This window comes from Myxine glutinosa, chromosome 11 (assembly GCF_964187855.1).
Source record: "Myxine glutinosa chromosome 11, kmMyxGlut1.1, whole genome shotgun sequence".
NCBI classification, from domain to species: Eukaryota; Metazoa; Chordata; class Myxini; order Myxiniformes; family Myxinidae; genus Myxine; species Myxine glutinosa.
The window spans coordinates 57,041,331-57,060,577 of record NC_136271.1 but is presented as its reverse complement, the minus strand read 5'-3'; the positions used below and the strand labels follow the sequence as shown (position 1 = coordinate 57,060,577).

General features: G+C 41.8%; 2 protein-coding genes across 2 annotated transcripts in view; one reads left to right on the top strand and one right to left on the bottom strand.

The window, feature by feature from the left end:
• Positions 1–1,777: 1,777 nt before the first annotated feature.
• Positions 1,778–19,247, top strand: part of LOC137436697 (uncharacterized) — a 258,031-nt gene continuing 240,561 nt past the window's right edge. The window contains exon 1 of the mRNA XM_078786696.1: positions 1,778–1,907. Coding sequence (XP_078642822.1) covers positions 1,897–1,907 — 11 coding nt within the window. The 5' untranslated portion in view covers positions 1,778–1,896. The remainder of the gene's footprint in view (positions 1,908–19,247) is intronic.
• The window catches only part of LOC137436695 (guanine nucleotide-binding protein G(i) subunit alpha-1), a 167,678-nt gene continuing 158,066 nt past the window's right edge, over positions 9,636–19,247 (bottom strand). The window contains exons 6-9 of the mRNA XM_068130696.2: positions 17,881–18,010; positions 16,237–16,390; positions 15,860–16,056; positions 9,636–11,368 (exon numbers count right to left, since the gene is read on the bottom strand). Coding sequence (XP_067986797.1) covers positions 15,866–16,056; positions 16,237–16,390; positions 17,881–18,010 — 475 coding nt within the window. The 3' untranslated portion in view covers positions 9,636–11,368; positions 15,860–15,865. The remainder of the gene's footprint in view (positions 11,369–15,859; positions 16,057–16,236; positions 16,391–17,880; positions 18,011–19,247) is intronic.

The following is a 19,247-nucleotide window of genomic DNA, read 5'->3' as shown; positions in this document are numbered from 1 at the left end:
CCCTCACAGCGGGGGGCAAAGGAGCACTAGGTTTATGGGGTTGATGGCAGTGAAAACTAGCCCGGGAGGGTTAGGATATATCGTGTGTAGGGCCCTAGAGATTGACATTAGGTAACGTTAAGGTTAGTTAGTGACAAGGATACCTGTAGTGGGGACGCAGGTAGATTAGAGTGGATGATAATGATGTGGGAGCGCAATAGTTTAAAGGGGCGACTGGGAAGCGCAAGTTTCAGAGGGGAGTAGTTAGCTGAGATGATGCCGTGTGTTTGAGGATTGGAAGTGTATGGTGAACAGGTGTGATTGAACAGGTGTGATTGCACAGGTGTGCAACTGAACAGGTGTATGGAGCAGTGTTTGAGTGAGTGATGGTGATGAGTATTGTGTTGACCAAATGGTCCAGGAAGAGGAGGAGGGTGCAGGTGGCACCAGGTATGATTGCACAGGTGTGCAACTACAGGTGAATGGAGAATGATTGTATGGATTACCTGGAGTGTGGAGTATATGGAGTATTGGAATGGATGGTCGTGGAGTGAGTATGATGGAAACAATGGAGTGGAGTGGATGGTGCGAAGGTGTGAATGGGGGAAGGATAGACCCCCATCACGAATACCCAGGGCTGGTAGTGTAAGTGTTAGGTAGAGGGTATAGGTAAATTGTGGTTGGATATTGGCATCTGTGGTGCGGGTGGAAGAATGATGTTTGGATGGGTGCATTGGTGTTGTGGAAATGGCTGGGCGTGTAGCCTGTTAGTGTGCGTAGTTGGTTTGGGCACTCCACCACTGTGAGGATGTCGGCCAGGTGAGGCCGCAGGTGGGGTCTGGGAGCCGGTAGAGTTGTTGTGGATGGGGCCCGAGGATCCGCAGGACGGACCCGGGTAGCCCAGTGCCAGAGGGCACCAAGGGGTGACAGAGCCAGGAGGGGCCTTCCCCAAATAGATAGGTTAGGGTGAGGAGCTAGGTAAGCTCGGGTGGCAACTACAGTGGTGGAGGTGTGCAGGTGGGTAGAACTGCTGGGAGAGCTACACGTCACAGCCCAGAAATTGTGCAAGGGCACCGGGAGATGAATCGGGGGAGTGAGACCCCAAATTGAGCAGCACCACAGTTTGGTCAATGGGAATTGGTTTTTAGAACCCATAGTGTAAGTGGCCAATGGATTGACAGGGAAAGACCCCGGGTAGTGCAACGCATGTTAATGTCATTTAGAGGATAGTTAGGATTGAAGTCTCTTCGCACCATCTACATCCACTCACCTGAGGTGACAGGTACCTCCACACCATGCCATGTTTGATTATTTTTTATGTGCAAATATTTTGGATTGTGAGACGCATCATGACGTGGGTGTGACATTGTGCTTGGTGTTCCATCTCTTCCTCCTTATGAGGATTGATGATGAATTGGGTGATGGCAAATTTTGAAGTAGAGGGATTGTGGAGACGAATTTGGTATAAGGGAAATATGGGGAGACGTGACAGTAGCGACGAATTTGTAAATGTGTAGATTTTGTAAATATGGGGTAAGGGCAAGGGTAGTGTAGGTGACAGGGGGGGTGACGTACGGTAGGGACGAGCTTTCTCATTTCGCTCTCCGTACGCATTTCGCCTTGCATTGCCTTATTGATGTGTACCCTTGTGACCTTACCCCTCGCTCATTTGTCTTCCCCCTTTTGTCTCCCACATGACCTGTGCGCCATTGGGTGCCGAGGGGAGCGTGCGTGAGTCGGCCATTGTACGCCCGGAACTCTCAGAACCAGCTGTCTGCATCGATGCACCACATGATGGACCACATGTCTGTGGCCGAGCACCACTTATGGACCCCATGGGTTGGGGCATGGCCCCTCTGCTGGAACCGGCCATGAGGGCCCGAAATCTTGCTGGCGGACCTTGGCCACAGGGCACCGATGCCCCACAGGTGAACCACAGTAGTCGGCCTGGTGGGCCATAAATAAATAAAAGGGACACGTTGGGTGCAAGTTTTAATACAAATAGGCCGCCAGCAAAGGAAAATGACAACTGGAAGAAATAATAATAGCCAGCAGAGGGAGCCGAAGAGCAAGAGATCACCTGCAGGGTTAGGGGTTGTTGATTTTATTTTTATTCATGAACATTGATGAACAGTGATGACTGCACCGATTGGTGCTTGGGGGTGTATTGGTGCGTTTTTGGGTGTTTTCATGGTGCGTCGATGCAGAGCAGACTGTCTCCCCCCCCCCCAGAAAGAACGATTACAGGTCCTGGGTTACGTTTTGTAAATAAAAGTAACGTCAATTGTAAATAATGCTCCCCACCGTCAGTGTGTAGTTTGAAGACCAATCCGCAATTCGGTTAACTGTGGGCGTAAGTCTGTTAGGCAGGGTGCAATGGAGCAGCGGGACACATTTATTTATGTTTTAAAACTGTCGCACTCAGGGTCAGGTTAAAAGTAGAGGGAACTACACCAACGTGTCACACTAAATTTAAGTTGTAGGCCCGGGCCGTGCCTAAGAGGAGGAGGGTGCAGTGTTGTGGATATGAGAATGGTTTGTTTTTTTTGTTGTTGTAGTGTAAATTGTTGTAAAGATCACCCTTTGTAAATGTCATGACCCTTGTAAATACCTCCGTAGTGTAAAGGTCAAAGGGCGTCTCGGTAGTTATTCCATGAAACACCACATTGCAGGACCCGATAATACCCCTGTTCAGTCGTTTATTTCCTTATTATGTGTCTTAGGGTAAGGCTGTGTCTCCCATTAATTTAAATACTCCATTGCACCAAGTGAAATAAGAGTAGATCCCCTTTCATTTCATTTCAATGGCCAACTGCATTTTGGGTGGTTTTCTTCAACCACCATTGGCCACGAGGCAGGGTTGGGGAAGAAAGGCGGGTCCCCACCTCGTCAGAGAGGGGAGGAGTGAGCCAGCCCCACTCGACCAACCATGAACAAGGGGTTTGGCTTGAGAGGGCGGAGAGAGAACGTTTGGGGGAGGTTCGAAAAGGTTGAGGGTCGGGGCCTATATAACCCGCGGCGGGACGCCCCCATAGGAGACAAGAGATGAGTCCAAGAGATGAGCTGAAAGGCTGAGCTGAGCTGCGTGGTGAGGTGAAAAAGGAAAGAGCTGGGTCGTCAGAGCAGGGCTGAGTTGTGAGGTCCAAAAGCAGAAGATCATCCAGGGAAGCACAAAGCCTGCTATTCGTCACCTTGCTCGCCAGCAGCAGCGTCTACAGCAGCAACAAGACTCGACAGCCGTTTGGGGCCTGGACGGCAGTTTGGAGCAGGGCCGCGAAGGGACGGCGGCTGGCGAACACGCCGATTCGTGCTGCCGAACAAATTGGACTTTCCTCTCCTTCCAGCCAATCCACTCTGCAATTCCCCGCGTGAGTCTGCGTCTTTGTTTGTTCTGTCCTGGGTAGTAAACTAAGTCAGTATAAGCTAGTAATTTGCACTGTGTCACCTGCGTCTCATGTCCCCTGTAAATAATCGTGACTGTTCTTCTTGCTTGTGAATGTGTACATAATAAACCCCGTTACTCTTCTGTACGTCTTCTTCTTCCTCTTTGCATTCGGTCGCTTTAGAGTTTTCCAGATTGAGTATCTGTGGCGCGATACGGCCAACGTTTGGGCGAATTGGGTGAATCGGGTGAGTCGGGAACAACTGTTCGGCCGCGGTTACACCACCGCTCGGTCAAAATAACATCTAATCCGCGGACCGTAACAGTATGTATGGAGGTTCTGTGTTTGTTTGTTTGTTTGTGAGCAGGATATCTCAAAAAGTTAGGAACAGATTCAGACGAAACTTGGTGGACAGGTTGGGTATGTGACAAGAAAGAATTGATTTGATCGATCTGGAGCTATATGCTAGAATTATTAAAGTGATGCTTCACTGTTAAGAGATATTGCCAAAACCGATATGTAGCCTTATATCTCAAAAACTTATCGACGGATTCGGCCGAAACTTTGTTGACGAGTTGGTTGTGTGTCAAGAACAAGCTGATTATATTTTGGTGAGGATCCAGATACGGCCGTTCAGTGGTCTACAAAACGTAAACCACTCAGCCTGGCGGAGGTATGCGCTCTACGTAGTGCTGCTCTCGTTCATACAGTAATACCGCAGCATCATGAGATGCATATTAACTCTTCTGAACTTCTCTTTCCCTACTTTCTAGGCCCAAACACTTACGAAGATGCAGGGAATTATATCAAGCTACAGTTCCTGGACCTGAACTTGCGCAAAGACATAAAGGAGATCTACTCTCATATGACCTGTGCCACGGACACGAAGAACGTGACGTTTGTGTTCGACGCCGTGACCGACATCATCATCAAGGAAAATCTCAAAGATTGCGGCCTCTTTTAATTCTCCGTTGATGTTTTCTAACCTCGTGTTGTTTGCACAGGTACACAGTTGATACATACAGTCATGTGAAAAAGTAAGTACACCCGATGTAAAGTTTTGACTTTTTCAACATATTTCAACATACAGCTATTTGATCTTCATTTCAACAATATTGATAGATAAAGGTGATATAATATAACAAATATCATGAAACATTTACATTTTGTAGTCCATTGTATAATTTAAATAAACATAAATGCAAATTTCGCATGTGGAAAAACTAAGTACACCCTTGGCTCCAATAGGTGGTATTGCCCCCTTTGGCAGAAACAACCTCAAGTAGGCGTTTCTTATAACTGCCTACCAGTCTCTGACATCGACTGGGAGAAATTTTTGCCCACTCCTCCATGCAGAATTATTTCAGCTGTGCGATGTTGGAGGGATTTCTTGCATGCACAGCTCCTTTCAAATCCCCCCACAATATCTTGATGGGATTTAGATCCGGGCTTTGACTTGGCCATTCCAGAACCCTCCATTTCTTTCTTTTCAGCCATTCCTTGGTGGATTTACTGGTATGTTTAGGGTCATTGTCATGTTCCAAGGTCCACCTTCAGTTGAGCTTCAACTTTCCGACAGATGGCCTCACACTATCCTCAAGCACCCTCTGGTACAATGAAGAATTCATAGTTGATTATATGATGGTGAGGTGCCCAGGCCCTGATGCAGCAAAGCTGCCCCAAACCATAATATTTCCACCACCATGCTTTACAGTTGGTATCAGGTTCTTGTGGTCAAATGCTGTCTTTGGTTTTCGCCAAACATGTCTTCTGGTACTGTGGCCAAATAGCTCTACCTTTGACTCATCTGTCCGGAGAACATTGTTCCAGAAGTGCTGGTCTTTGCCTAAGTGTTCATTGGCAAACTTCAGTCTTGCCCTGATGTTCCTTCTGGACAGCAAAGGTTTCCTCCTGGCACACCTCCCATGTAGATCAAATTTGTGCAGCGTCTTTCTAATGGTAGACTCGTGCACTTTGACATCAACAGTGGCAAGAGCTACCGGTAGGTCCCGTGATGACATTCTGGGGTTGTTCGAGACTTCTTTCAGCATCTTGCGGTCTGCTCTCGGGCTGAACTTGCTGGGGTGGCCTGACCTGAACAAGTTGGCAGTTGTTTGGAATCTTCTGCACTTGTCGGTGATCTTCCGGACAGTCGAATGATTGATTTCAAATTGTTCGGAGATCTTTTTAAATCCCTTCCCAGACTCGTAGGCATCTATAACCTTCTTGCTGAAGGCCTCGGAGAGCTCTTTTGATCTAGGCATGGTGACGCCGCACACTTCAACAACAAAGAGCAAACCAAACTAAATGTCTGAGGTTTAAATAAGGCAGGTTCCTCCAAGATCCTCTCTAACGATGTTCTAATCATTTGCACCTGAGCTGGTGCACCTGATTCTAATTTTAGGTATTTGAAGTAGTGATAAATGTAGGGATGTACTTACTTTTTCCACATGCGAAATTTGCATTGATGTTTATTTAAATTATACAATGTACTACAAAATGTAAATGTTTCATGATATTTGTTATATTATATCACCTTCATCTATCAATATTGTGGAAATGAAGATCAAATAGCTGTATGTTGAAATATGTTGAAAAAGTCAAAACTTTACATGGGGTGTACTTACTTTTTCACGTGACTGTAGTTATGTTTGATATGATGTAGTATTTACTTTGTTTACATAACTCTTTGCTATGCTGAAAAACAGAGACTCATATGAGCATGGTACTAATTTGATTTGAAGTTTGCATACGATCAACCCGCATCATGTTCATGATAAATCCTACATTGCTTTTGCTTTTCTTCGATCAATCACTCTTCAAGTTATCTGTCTGTTTTGGACATGGCTCCCTCCCAACGTCATGGAAACCTTCATTGCGCACGCTTTAGAATTGTTACCTCCGCCACCAAAGGTGGATGGAGGTTATGTTTTCACCCCTGTCGATTTGTCTGTCCGTTTGTTACTTGCAAAATCGAAGATTTTTCAAGTACATTGGTCAATGGTCAATTGGCAAAATCGAAGATTTTTCAAGTACATTGGTCAATGGTCAATTGGCAAAATCGAAGATTTTTCAAGTACATTGGTCGGTTGCGTTTGCTATTCTGTCTGTCTGTCTGTTTTGTTTTGTTTGTTACCGGCCTACAGGTCACAATTCTAAATCGATCGTCACGAAACTTCACCAAGTTGTAGAGGTCATCACAATTGAGAAGCATATTGATTTTGAGGTCAAAGGTCATCTGGAGGTCAAATTTCTAAAATCACCATTTTAAATTCGATTGACTTGAAAATTTAACAGCATATGTAGAGTGAGTCACTAAATTGGAAAACCAACTATTTTTGAGGTCAAAGGTCAAATTTCCAAAATCATCAATTTTCATCTGAAAAACCATCAATTTTCAACCGATTGACTTGAAAATTTCACAGCATTTGCATATTGACTCAATGAATTGAGAAACATACTATTTTTGAGGTCAAAAGTCAACTCAAGGTCAAACTTCCAAAATCATCAATTTTCATCTGAAAACCGTCAATTTTCATCCCATTGGCTTGGCAATTGAAAAGCATTTGCACATTGAGTCACTGAATTGGGAAACCAACTATTTTTGAGGTCAAAAGGTCATAGGTCAACTCTAGGTCAAACTTCTAAAATCATCAATTTTCATCAAAAAATCATTACTTTTCATCCTATTGACCCTAGGCTTTGATTAAGATCGTCAATTAAGATCAGCTTTGATTAAGATCGTCAATTTTCATCTTGATGAAATGGACAATTTGCTGGTTCAATTGGAACCTTTTTTCGGGGGTAGGGGGGTTGGGGGGTGTATTTTGCAAGTATCGTGCTCTGCATGACATCTTCTTGTCTTGTTTGTTTGTTTGTGAACAAAAGATCTCAAAAAGTTGTGGATGGATTCAGACGAAATTTGGCAGAGAAGTGGAGTATGTGACGAGGTCGAAATGATTAGATTTTGGTGAAGATCCGAATTCGGACCCGGCTACTAGAATTTTAAAAGTGATTCTTCACCATTGGGAGTAGGGCCAAACACGATACATAGCAGGATATCTCAAAAAGTTGTGGACGGATCTGGACGAAACTTGGTGGACCGGTTGGGTGTCTTACACGGAAGAATCGATTCGATTTTGGTGAAGATCTGAGTATGGATTCGGATATGAGAATTATTTAATTTTTTAGTGATTCTTCACCATTGAGTGATATGGCCAACCAGGCGGAGGTATGCTCTCTACTGAGTGCCGTTCTAGTTATTTTTACTATTGAACTCCTTAACCCATAAATAGGGTTAGAAAACAGCATCGTTGTCCTACATCTTTAAGTATGCAAGTTAAGGCTTTTGCATTAATGCATGATGGCCATGTTGGAAAATGGCGGCATATGCAAAGTCACTTTTCAGCTTGACATCAAATGTTTTCATGAACTCCACAACCCCGAGGTCAGTTTTAGCTAGGATGACTAATTTTGCCCATCCTAGCTTCCTAGTTAGCCCCACTCCCCCTCCTTTAGCTGATTGTGATGCAGGACGATGAGGAAATAATTTTTAAAAGCAATTTCTTGCCTCCGAGGTGATCTTCAATGCATATGTTCTTGGTGAGCAACATCATTAAACTCGCAGCCCTCTGAATTTCAATATGCTTGAGATTTTGTTGTTGATTTTGTTGAATTTTTTGTAATTCTTCTACTTCTGTAATATGGCCAGGCAATCCCTAAACAGGGTGACAACTTTCATGCTACTCCTGCCTCTGCTCCTTGACAAATGTGTTCGGTAAGGCCACCGCTTACATATCCAACAATGCACTGCACCTTTTAGTTTACTGTATTGGTTTCTGTCTTTTGTCAATACATTTATGCCCTTTCTTATCCACTTACCCAATTGCACACCAGACATTGTATCTGATTCTGGTCATGGGTGTCAGTCTGTTGCTCTGCTTGGTTTGTAACTTCTTTTTCCATGTCTCATTGATAGGTAGCATGCCAACATGCCCTTGAAGTTGTAACTTTCTTTTCCCAACTATCTTCCGGAACTCGCATCGCCATCAAATCCCTTTGAATCAGATCCCTACATCTTTTGGTGGGTCCATCGTGGGGAGGCTGTGAAAGCCAACTGAAGATTATCCTTTTGGGAATGCGATGGTCTGGCATTCTGGCAACATGACCCAGTAATTCTAGTATATTGGTTCTGGATCCCACCATAGCTTTCTCAATGCATGTAATGTTAGGTGCAAGGTTCACTGCTGTTGGCAACGGATGCTGAGGATTACCCTGGAATGGTGGAAGACATCTAGTTTCTTGAGATGTCTCCGCAATGGTGTCCAGCACTCTGCGTCATACAACAGCACAGAGAGTAGACAAGCCTGCTAATCAAAGTCCTTTGTTTTGGCGATTAGACAGCGATCCTTAAAAAGAGCTCATCTTAGAGCCCCCAAAAGCCCTGCAAGTTTGGACAACCTCCTCAATGACTTCACATCCACTCTCCCAGATGAAACATTCAGTGACCCTACCCAACGAAAATAAATCATCTGCGACTCACCATCTCATTCTCTCTGTGTGTCTCGCCACCAACTTGATTTTCAGTAGGTGTGCGTTAAGGCAGGAGATGCATTATTACGGATGTTATCATAACTTTTAATGGCTGCCAGGACAGCTTAGAGGTATGCAAACTTTCCTCTGAGCTGTCTAGTCTGGGTTTGAATCCTGTCCCAGCTATAAACTGTCATTCCAGTAATACAGGCAGGGTGGGGCATAAATGTGTGTGCCGTCCGTTGGATGGATGTTAAACTGCGTATCCTGTCTGCTGGCATTAATTGGTGGACATTAAAAATCCTACGATGTCCTTTGTGAAGAGTAGGCGAGTTATCACTGGCACCCTCAACAAATTACAAATTCCTGCTCTAACCTACGGCATCCCGGAAATTAACCCACAGTCACGCGCTGCATACGAACGACGACGAAGGCGGACATTGCTTACCAGAACTATAAAGACAAATCCTGGAAAGACATTTTGTGAATCGACACCCAATTTGAAATCGAAACCTGCTCTGACTTTTATCAACAAAAATGCAAGTCAAACCCAAAACGCTCGTAATTTTCTTGGCTTGACGCCGCAATGTCTCTCGAAGATGAGAGATTTCTGATCTGCTCGATCCACATTGACAACGCCAATGGGAGATGTGTCCTTCATCTTCAATGGTCTTCAATGGGAGATCCACAATACCTTCTTCTCCGAGCAACAATCGCCATGAATACCACGGACTCGATCAGTCAACCAAACATTCCGAATTTATTACATATATCATTGGGAAGGATACAAACAGGAATGTAGAAATTTTTGCAGTAAAGTGAAAGTATTGACGAATGGCACGCTTCTATGTAAAGCTAAACCTCATGCAGGTGCACTGTTTGGTCAGAAAAAAGAAATAATAATTTTTTAAGCCCCGAAGAATGCATTATGAAAATGAAATGCTTTGTGTCACTCGGTGCGAGTAAATAAAATCGAGAGCCAATAAAAATGGCGGTGCCAAATGGCGTTCGGTTAACAGAAAAGCTTTACATGTGCTCCGCTCTCGAAGAAAATTGAGCTCCTTAGCTTGAGAAGTGGTTCTTGTCAGTCAATTACAGATATTAGGTGTATGTTTTATATAAAAAAGGTATTTGGCATCAACAAAAACAACAACCACCAAAACATTTTTGCAAAAAAAAAGTAAAAACAAGACTGTTGGTGACCATTTGTCAAGAGGTTTACATTTTAACTCCACGTTGTATTCCTCCCATTCATGAACTGGAGTTTGAACACGCGGCACGCAAACCAGAATGAAGGGGCATCCGGCAGTTTCTCGCCAAGTCCAGATCATATTCATGTTAAAAATAAAAACAACTTTTGGTCAAACAGGAGAGAGTTTAAGTTGGCATTAGACAATCCCACTTAAAAGCTGCAACCCCTTCCTTGAAGCTATCACATGGACTAAAGGGCGTTAGAATCAAAACCGCAAACAAGTATGAAAGAGAAGAAAATATGAGGAGTAGAGGCAACTAGTTGTGCATTTCTGGCATGTGCACAATTACAACAATGTACACTTGTGCACCATAACTGGGACGGATGAGCATGTGACTTAAAACACAAAGAAGCATCAATTCATCCCTTACCTGCCCGAGGTCCGTGTCTGGGCCCCTTCTCTGTGCGGGCTGATAAGGTGCAAAACACCTGATTGCTTATCAAACAAAACCACCGACTTTACAAAGACTGGAATGAATAACAAAGCGGCAGGTTTACATTCCCTACCTTCATCCATTACTGCTTGCTCCCAAAGCCCGAAATACCACTCAATATTTGACACGACAATATGGCCAAATGTAAGAAAGAGAGAGGGAGCGTTTTTTGGTCATGTGAGTCAAGACAAACTTTGTACACAAAATGGCAAGAAATAACTCTTGCAGGCACTGCACGGATTCAAATTCATGAGCTCACGAAGCTAAAAAATAATTATTCATCTAATGATCATGAAGCAAGGCCAAATTGTTTCCATGTAAGCTTTCTTCACTCCTTATGTTATTTAGCATCTATCCTTCGATCTGAAATTCATGGTATACTGACGTCCCTATTTGGCAAGAGGCAAGAAAGCAATAAACTACTTTGGACACACGATGCTATAAAAACAGGCCTAAACTAGAAAAAACAAACATTGTGTGCTATTTTCCAAAAAAAAAGAAGTAATAATTTGCCAATGTGTGTGGCAGTTTGCTAAGTGTTGTATATAAAGGTTAAGAGGGATGGGGGAACAGTCGACTGACAATACCAAGACATCAATTTAAAAATATGGAATCTGTAAATGCCATGTTTGTGATGTCCTAATGGCCGTGGTTGGGCATTGCCTGCTGGGTAAAGCAGGCATTAACACAGCTGGCAGGCCTCATAAATACACAGGAGAAAAACAAACAATGGCGTCAGGCCAAAGGTTAGGGGTCGATGCGTGAATCGTGTCGTCCCACATTCGTTTCTGAATGGAAGACAAAATAAAAACACGATCACATTGTTATTACTCCCTTAACGCCATTGCAGCACAAAACGGTGATAATAAGGTCAGTTGGGAAATGAGGCATCTTGCAGACAATTTTAAATGTCCCCAATTAATTAACATTCAAACATTATCGAGCTCACGTTGTCCATTGGGTATTCCACCTGATAGGAGATCAAAGGTAAACTGAACTCAAAAATCTCTGATTGAGAATCATAAGCTCTGATCATTGTTGAATTTTTCATTTCACATCTGGTAATGAACAGCACCTTGGGGCATGAATGCAGGTCAGGTGGGTTTCTCAGTGATTTGTGTTGTGTCGTCCATGTGTTGCCTTAATCTTTTCTTTACTCTCGCTCACCTCCAGTCATACACCACCTTTTCATGTCTGCACGGCCATTGTCAAACGTGCACCTGTTCCCTTTAACCAGACATCCTCTATCAATGGAATCCTCTCACCCAGTCATGTCACACCTCCACGAGCCTCAAATTCGTTCCATAAATAAAAATGCCTATCTCCGTCACATGTAAATAAAATGTCCCAAAGTTGGGATTTTCATGCTCCTCACCTGAAAACAAGACAAGGTGTGGCTTACATCATGATGTTTGGCCTGTAATCATGGGCTTATGGGTGACATTAGTGCCGTGTCAACAGAGTAATCGTGTTCATTGTTATTACTTAACAAGTTGACTCGGTGGTGTAATAGTTAGTGTTTCCGCCCTGAGTCTGGGAGGACAGCAATTCGAACCCTGGCCAACTCATAGCAACCATTTAAAAAATGGTACATACTGTTTTCTACTTCCTTGTTTCATGATCAGCATTTTAAATGTATACAGCATGAAAAAACAACCTTAGGTTGCCAACCACATCACTGGCTTTGATAGGCCCAATCTTTTGTCTGTAAATGGACGGTTTAATCTTTTGTTTGCGCAGGATGTCCCGTACAAAGTTATTCAAAATATCGATGATAAGGCATCACAAAGAAACACCAATATCTGGCATTTCAATAGATCTGTTTAAAGCGATTTCCATGCTATTTTTTTTGGAGAAAAATAATTTTCAAATAGTGCTGAAATACCAATAATAAAATAAAACTTGAGCAATGTGAGTGTGTCACCAATATGCCTCCGTATAGTCCCGGCACGTGACAACGGGTAGATGCCCTCGTTGACTGTCCTAAAAATAAACAAGGTTGAATTAAATCCCTTCGGCTGTTCTCAAGTATCACATTTTTATCAGACATGACAGGTTTCACATTGATTAGTGAAGCGGTTTCAGAGAAGGAGGTTTTTTTAAATATCGGCTTTCAAGCTAATATGGCTGCCAATCCACATGACATATGACATCAAAAATGTACATTCTGCATACGTATGGATAGGGGATCACGTTTGTGAAGTTTCGTGTTGATCGGATAAGGTTCATTTTTCTATCCAAGATGGCTGCCAAACCACGTGTCCTATGACGTCATCATTTTCAAAGTATATGCAACAATGGTGTTGACATTTTAGTTTCTCATCGATAGGGTAAGTGGTTTAGAAAATATATAATTATTCAATACTGTATTTTCCTTCAATCCAATATGGCTGCCACACCATGTGACCAATGACTTTTTCATGATCAACTTTTAATCACCATGTCAAGTCAATGACACACGTAAAGTTTCGAGTCAATCAATACAGTGGTTTGGGAGATGTTTTTTTTTAAAGGTTTTAGGTTAAATCCAATATGGCTGCCAAATCATGTGACCTATGATGTCATAAATATAATATTTCCATACAAATGGGTCATAGATCATGTGCATGCAATTTCAGATTTTTAGGATAAGGCATTTGATTAAAACATTTTTGGCTGGTATACCACTTCACCAATGATGTCATCATTATCATGCTTTTGTTCCCCATTGGGAGTACTTGACAATGTGCCAAGTTTCAAATTTTTCCATTCAGCAGTTTCCGATAAATATATATTTTAATTATTTGTGTTTACTCCAAGATGGCTGCCATACCATGTGACCTATGACATCACAATTATCACAAAAACATTCTGCATGGGTGTCGCTCCTACCCTGAAAGTTTCGTCTCAATCATGTAGTTGCTGAGAAAAACGAGGTTTAGCTTGTATGGACGGACGTACGTACGGACGGACAACCCAAAAACATAATGGCTCTAGCCACCTACGGGGGCGGAGGCATAAATAACCTAAAAAATAGGGGAAAATATATTTTTGATTGGTGAAATCGACTAGGGTATATCCACGGTTCAAATCTCGACCTAGCTATAAACTCCCATGCTGGTGTTTCACAGGTATGGTGATTCATTAATGGGTGTGCGGTACCGTAAAATGGGGGTGAATAGGGACAGCAAGGTGAATAGGGACACAAACTGAAAAAAAGTTCTGAAACCTTTTTCGCTGAAAACTGATAACCATACTGATTTGTTGATATTTAGGTTGAAAGTGTTCTCTTGTTTTTTTTTAAAGCAACTTATAGTCCCTATTAACCCCATATATGGGTTAAATAGGAATAAATAGGATTTTTACGGCTGTCCCTATTCTCCCCGTTTTATGGGTGAATAGGGACAGTCACTAATACAAAAAAAATAATAATCAAGAAATAGGGACAGTTTGGAGAAACTTTTTATCCCATATTTTTTTTCATTGTCACCGTGGTTTATATTATGGGTGCATATTATGTGCATCCGTCCGAGCTATCAATTTAGCAATAAGTTGGAAACTCAGGATTGTTTCTTGATTATTATTTTTTTGTATTAGTAACTGTCCCTATTCACCCATAAAACGGGGTGAATAGGGACAGCCATAAAAATCCTATTCATTCCTACTTAACCCATATATGGGGTTAATAGGGACTATAAGTTGCTTTTTAAAAAAACAAGAGAACACTTTCAACCCAAATATCAACAAATCAGTATGGTTATCAATTTTCAGCGAAAAAAGCTTCCGAACTCTTTTTCAGTTTGTGCCCCAATTCACCTTGCTGTCCCTATTCCCCCCATTTTTACGGTACCCCAGATTGGTATTAAACCGGAGTCTTGTCCACCAGCATTAGTTGGTAGACGTTAATGATCACAAATGTTGTATATAAGTTATATCCAGCTGGCAGGTCTGTTGTATATAATAAGTTATGTCCATTCCTTAAGTCTATTCCTTTGTTTAAGACTAGGCGACCTATCTCCGGCACCATGAACAAATTCCAAATCCCTGTAGTTTCCCTCGAATGTCAAGCCGGCCAGCCAGTTTGTGAAAGACTTAAACGAAAAACGTTGCCCAGCCAAACCCACAAGAACCTGGGAATAATTGGTGCCGTTAAAGAAGTAATCGTAGTTGAAAGAAAAACACCATTTTAACCAACTTTTCTTGTGCATGGTCAACAAGAGAAAGACTTGAACGAAAAACGTTTTCTCTATTCAACAATAAAGAAAACGTTTGTCCTGGGATCATGTAGAGCATCATGGGACTGACCAACCTCCTCCATGCAGCCGATAGTCCACTCATCTGATGATGATGATGATTACGATACCATGAAGCCTTATGCTTTCTTGTATCAACAAGCAACGATTTATGGTAAAGTGCATACCAAACGCCGCTTGTCGGTGGCGATGCAACAATCAGTGGATATATAATTACTAGAAAAAATACTGTTAAAATGACGGGTTGGAACTGTTTATTTGACGGTGCAGCCTCGTGAGCATGGCAAAGTCTGAAGCCTCGGCCTAGTGTCAGGTTTGCTTTTATCTTCTTTATTTATTAGACATCCTACAGCCGTAAATGAACACTCGTTTTACTCTGTGCATGTTGCACATCATGTGCAGCAAATTTCACCTCCCTGCGCCTTGTATTTATTGTTATTTTAAAATAACGTTTCTGTACACCGCCCTTGAGGCTCGGTTTGCAAGCCACCGTCTACAATTCCAATGGAAGAGACATAATTATTTTTATGGAAAATGTTTTTCGAGTTTGTTTTGTCCTCAAAATTACACCATAGTGAACGCACATTCGTGTGAAAAGATTGACCTTTAAAGCCTTCCTTTATGAAGGGGCGCCCATATTGGTTGTTGTTTTACTGTTCAGGACGTGACGTCATCTGAGGCTGTGCCGTGCATGCTCGGTTGTGCTTTGGTCGTTCACATTCTTCCTCTTCGCTCTGTGATTTCCATGGACTCAGTGTGTTTTGCCTGAGCTACAAATAAATCTCAACCTGTTCACAGAAATGATGTGCTGTGTGTGATCCGATGGATTGAGAACACGATAGGGTCTATCTCAGCTCACTGGCGTGGTGGCAGACATTTGTACAAAGGCACAAACTGACATGGTGTTTTATATGGTAGGTTTTTCCTGGTTCCATGACCATGTCAAAATGGACTTTTCTATCATCATAGCATGGGATAAACAGTAACGAAGTCCAGGGCACATGTTGGCACAGGAAATGACATACAATTAACAGATCACACACTCACCGACACTCAGAAGAGGCCACAGTCCTTGAGATTGTGCTTTATGATGACGTCAGTGACGGCATCAAACACAAACTGCACGTTTTCGGTGTCGGTAGCACACGTGAAATGGGAGTAGATCTCCTTGGTGTCCTTGCGCTTGTTCAGGTTCTCGAACTGGGCTCGGATGAAGATTGATGCGCAGTCGTACGTGTTGCGGCCTACAAAATAAAAACAAAGCGAGTGAAAGAAGAATGAACGCATGCAAGAAACAGAAATAATGAAGAAAATAGAACGAAAAACATCACCTGAGACAAGTTGAGGTGTGAGGGCAAGAGATGGGGCTGAAGAGTTGTCAAGGTTAAAATAACAATGAAGATGAAGAATGGGTTTTTACATACCTGTGTACTCAGGAAAACATATGGTCAAGGGGCTTCTCTCGATCTTCTCCTCAAACAAATCCTTCTTGTTGAGGAAAAGGATAATGGAGGTTTCTGTGAACCACTTGTTGTTGCAAATCGAGTCGAAGAGCTTCATACTCTCATGCATGCGGTTCTAGGAGCAAGAACAGCAACAGTAATGACAGAAAATAAATGGTGGTTGTGAGGAAGAGTGACAACGTTCTGGATTCATCTGCATACTTTCTGTTGTAGAGGTTGTAAAGGTAAACTTTGCAAAAGTTGTTAGATTCTTACAAGTGGCATTAACAGTCTGTACATAACACTAACAGGATCTCCTTACACACCTTTCTGTTTAAATCGCTTTCCACCTTTCTGTTTAAATCCTTTTGTACCTTTCTGTTTAAATCCCTCTCATAGTATCGGTGATTCTTCAATTCTAAAACGTGCACATGGTTTTCAATATACATTCTTTAAATAGACGGTGTTGTTAAAGAAATGTAAACCTCCCACGGTTTGCCATATGGAAGTGCTAAAACACACTCACATACTCACACGCACACATATATACACATACATAGACACACACACACATATATACACACACATATACACACACACACACATATATATATACACACACATATACACACACACACACATATATACACACACATATACACACACACACACACATATATACACACACATAGATACACATACATAGACACACACACACACACACACACACACACACACACACACGTAGATACACATACATAGACACACACACACACACACACACACACACACACATACACACATATACACACATAGATACACATACATAGACACACACACACACATATATATACACACACATACATAGACACACACACACATATATACACACACATACATATATACACATACATACACACACACACACACACACACACACACATACACACACACACACACACATACTCACACATACTCACACACACACACACACACATACTCACACACACACACACACAATGTGATTATCCACATATTTTATGTGACATATACATATTATACACGCACACAGAGACACACACACACACACACACACACACACACACACACACACACACACACACACACACGCTATATGATTATCCACATATTATATGTGACATATACATATTATACACGCACAAACACACATACTATGTGATTATACACATATTATATGTGACATATACATATTATACACGCACACAGAGACACACACACACACACACACACACACACACACACACACACACACACACACACACACACACACACACACACACACACACACACACCTGCAAAGATCACTGTAACTTATTGTTCACATTTGCCAATAACATCCTGTTTTGCACATCAACATTTGAGGACTTCCAGACCATAACAAAGAGTGATTTGAAATTATTTCCAACAAAACACGGAACACTGCTCTTGTGTAACTTCCTCTGGTAACCTTTCACCCAAAGAGCCACCTTGGTAGTACAAGAGATTCAGAAATTTCCTTCTTTCCTCCATCAATACACCGCAACACATATGTCCTCCACAAGAAGCCCAATAATAAAATGAGCTTCTGAGGATTTAAAATCTTACCATTTCCTCATCCTCGGCTAAGACAAGATCGTATGCACTGAGAGCCACACAGAAGATGATAGCTGTGACTCCCTCAAAACAGTGGATCCACTTTTTGCGCTCAGAGCGTTGTCCTCCCACGTCGAACATCCTGCGGGTTTGGATTGAGGGTGGGTGGGAGAGTGGGACAGCATTGTAAAATTCATTAACCCATTTCCTTATGTCTATTCCTTATGTCTATTCCTTATGTCTATTCCTTATGTCTATTCCTTATGTCTATTCCTTATGTCTATTCCTTATGTCTATTCCTTATGTCTTTTCCTATTAACCCATTTCCTTATGTCTATTCCTTATGTCTATTCCTTATGTCTATTCCTTATGTCTATTCCTTATGTCTATTCCTTATGTCTATTCCTTATGTCTATTCCTTATGTCTATTCCTTATGTCTATTCCTTATGTCTATTCATTATGTCTATTCCTTATGTCTATTCCTTATGTCCATTCCTTAAGTCTATTCCTTAAGTCTATTCCTGAAGCCTTATGTCCATTCCCTAAGTCTATTCCTTTAGTCTATTCCTTATGTATATTCATGAAGTCTATTCCTTATGTCCATTCCTTAAGTGTATTCCTTATGTCCATTCCTGAAGTCTATTCCTTCAGTCTATTCCTTATGTCCATTCCTTAAGTCTATTCCTGAAGCCTTATGTCCATTCCTTAAGTCTATTCCTGAAGTCTATTCCTTATGTATATTCATGAAGTATATTTCTTAAGTATATTCCTTAAGTCTATTCCTTAAGTCTATTCCTGAAGCCTTATGTCCATTCCCTAAGTCTATTCCTGAAGTCTATTCCTTATGTATATTCATGAAGTCTATTCCTTATGTCCATTCCTTAAGTGTATTCCTTATGTCCATTCCTGAAGTCTATTCCTTATATCTATTCCTTATGTCTATTCCCTAATTCCATTCCTTAGGACTATTCATGAAGTCTATTATTCCCACTTTACCAAAACGTGTATATTATAAAAAGGAGACATCCACCACCATCCTGACAAGCTAGCTTCAGGCTGTGACGTCTTGAGTCTGAGTTAGAGTCCAAGTTCCTAGAATAATTAACAACACCAGAATAAAGTACCAAGATACAGAAAAATATTTTAAGTTTAATGTTTTTCAACATGTTGCAGATATTTGTTTTAATTTCACGAGGACATATTGGCCCTGGCATCGACAGTACATTGTGACCTATTGGCCTTGGCAACTTTATTAGAACCTATTATGCCTGGCAATTCTTTATTAGGACCTATTAAGCCTAGAAATTATTCATTAGAACATATTATGTCTGGGAACTTTATTAGGACATATGACTTCTTTTTTTTTGTATACAAGATC